Below are 1,330 nucleotides of genomic sequence, written 5' to 3'. Positions count from 1 at the left end.
AAAAAAAAAAAAGAAAAAAAATTTATCTAATTCGTAAAATGAAATATTTGAGATAAATATCATCGTTACCTTAATTGTGGAACGCTCAATGGTCGAAGAAGACTTTTAACAACAGGAGGAACGTCGCTGGATTTTGGTAAAGCGGGGCTACTCGCGCAAAGGGCAGCGCTAGTTAATTGCGAGACCAGAGAAAAACTTCTGTCTGGTCCAGATGTTGTGCGAAAAACTTTTCTTATTTTTGATTTGAGCCCCGAAGATGACGACGACAAGGGTGTAGTAGGAACTGGCACGACCTATATCAAATATTAAATACATAGAGTATTAATATTAATATATTTTAAAGGTTAAAAATTCCGAATTTCGATTTTCCATTCACCAATTATTCGAATATAAGACGATTATATATATTTATTATTCTGGAATTTATTTTTCAACGTGCATTTTTCTTATGACATATATATTATCAGATATCCAAACTCCAATTGGATCAAGAATTTTATTCGAAATTCGAATTCTAAAAATGTTTAATCGTATAAGTATGATAAAAAAAAAATAAAAGATACTAAAAGTACCAGATGATTAAAAATTTTCGCGATTCAAATTTGGATCTAATCCGATCCGATCTGAGATCAAATATTCGATTATTCGAAAGAATCTATTTCTTAATTAATTCGAATAATCATTGTTCCATTATACTCTCTTTGGAAAGATATGTCGTTTCTTTCGATACAATTTTCTAAATTATTTATGAAATAATCTTTAGAATATATATAAGTATCGTGAAGATAACAACATAATAATCATTTAGTAACAAAATACTAATAAATAATAATTTTAATAGATAATTTTAGAGTTTATCATCGCGATAATTTTCATTAAAAATCCGTTTACCTTTCCTTGTAATACTTTTGCTGCCAGTTCAGGTTCACTACCCCACCGACAAGAAGTTGATCTTTCAAGAAGTCGATGCCTAGCGAACCTTTCGATCACTTCAGCGCACACGTACCTCCCACAAAATCTGGCCCATTGTTCCGCTCTCAATCCTCTCCCGTGATCTCTCAATGTCGGATTCGCGCCTGTAATTCAAACGCGACAAGTTCCAACGATTTCTCGTCACTTTATTTCTTCCTTTAAAAAAAAAAAAAAAAAAAGAAAAGAAAAGAAGGAAAGAAAATTAACTCACCGGCGAATAACAAAATTTTGGCGCATTTAGTCCTTCCTTGAAGGGCTGCCTTCATCAACGGTGTAAAACCCGACGCGTTCCTCGCGTCCACCTCGATGTCCGGACACCTTTGAAGGAGTATGTTCAAACATTCCGTTTGCCCTGATT

The 1,330-nt window shown here is 33.4% G+C and overlaps 1 protein-coding gene across 1 annotated transcript in view; it reads right to left on the bottom strand.

Annotated features, from left to right (window-relative positions):
- The window catches only part of LOC102681836, an 8,557-nt gene that overhangs the window by 518 nt on the left and 6,709 nt on the right, over positions 1-1,330 (bottom strand). The window contains exons 6-8 of the mRNA XM_006607952.2: positions 1,184-1,324; positions 892-1,076; positions 26-293 (exon numbers count right to left, since the gene is read on the bottom strand). Coding sequence (XP_006608015.2) covers positions 66-293; positions 892-1,076; positions 1,184-1,324 — 554 coding nt within the window. The 3' untranslated portion in view covers positions 26-65. The remainder of the gene's footprint in view (positions 1-25; positions 294-891; positions 1,077-1,183; positions 1,325-1,330) is intronic.

This window comes from Apis dorsata, unplaced genomic scaffold (genome assembly GCF_000469605.1).
Source record: "Apis dorsata unplaced genomic scaffold, Apis dorsata 1.3 scaffold_25, whole genome shotgun sequence".
Classification (NCBI taxonomy): Eukaryota; Metazoa; Arthropoda; class Insecta; order Hymenoptera; family Apidae; genus Apis; species Apis dorsata.
This window is presented reverse-complemented; position numbering and strand designations above follow the sequence as displayed.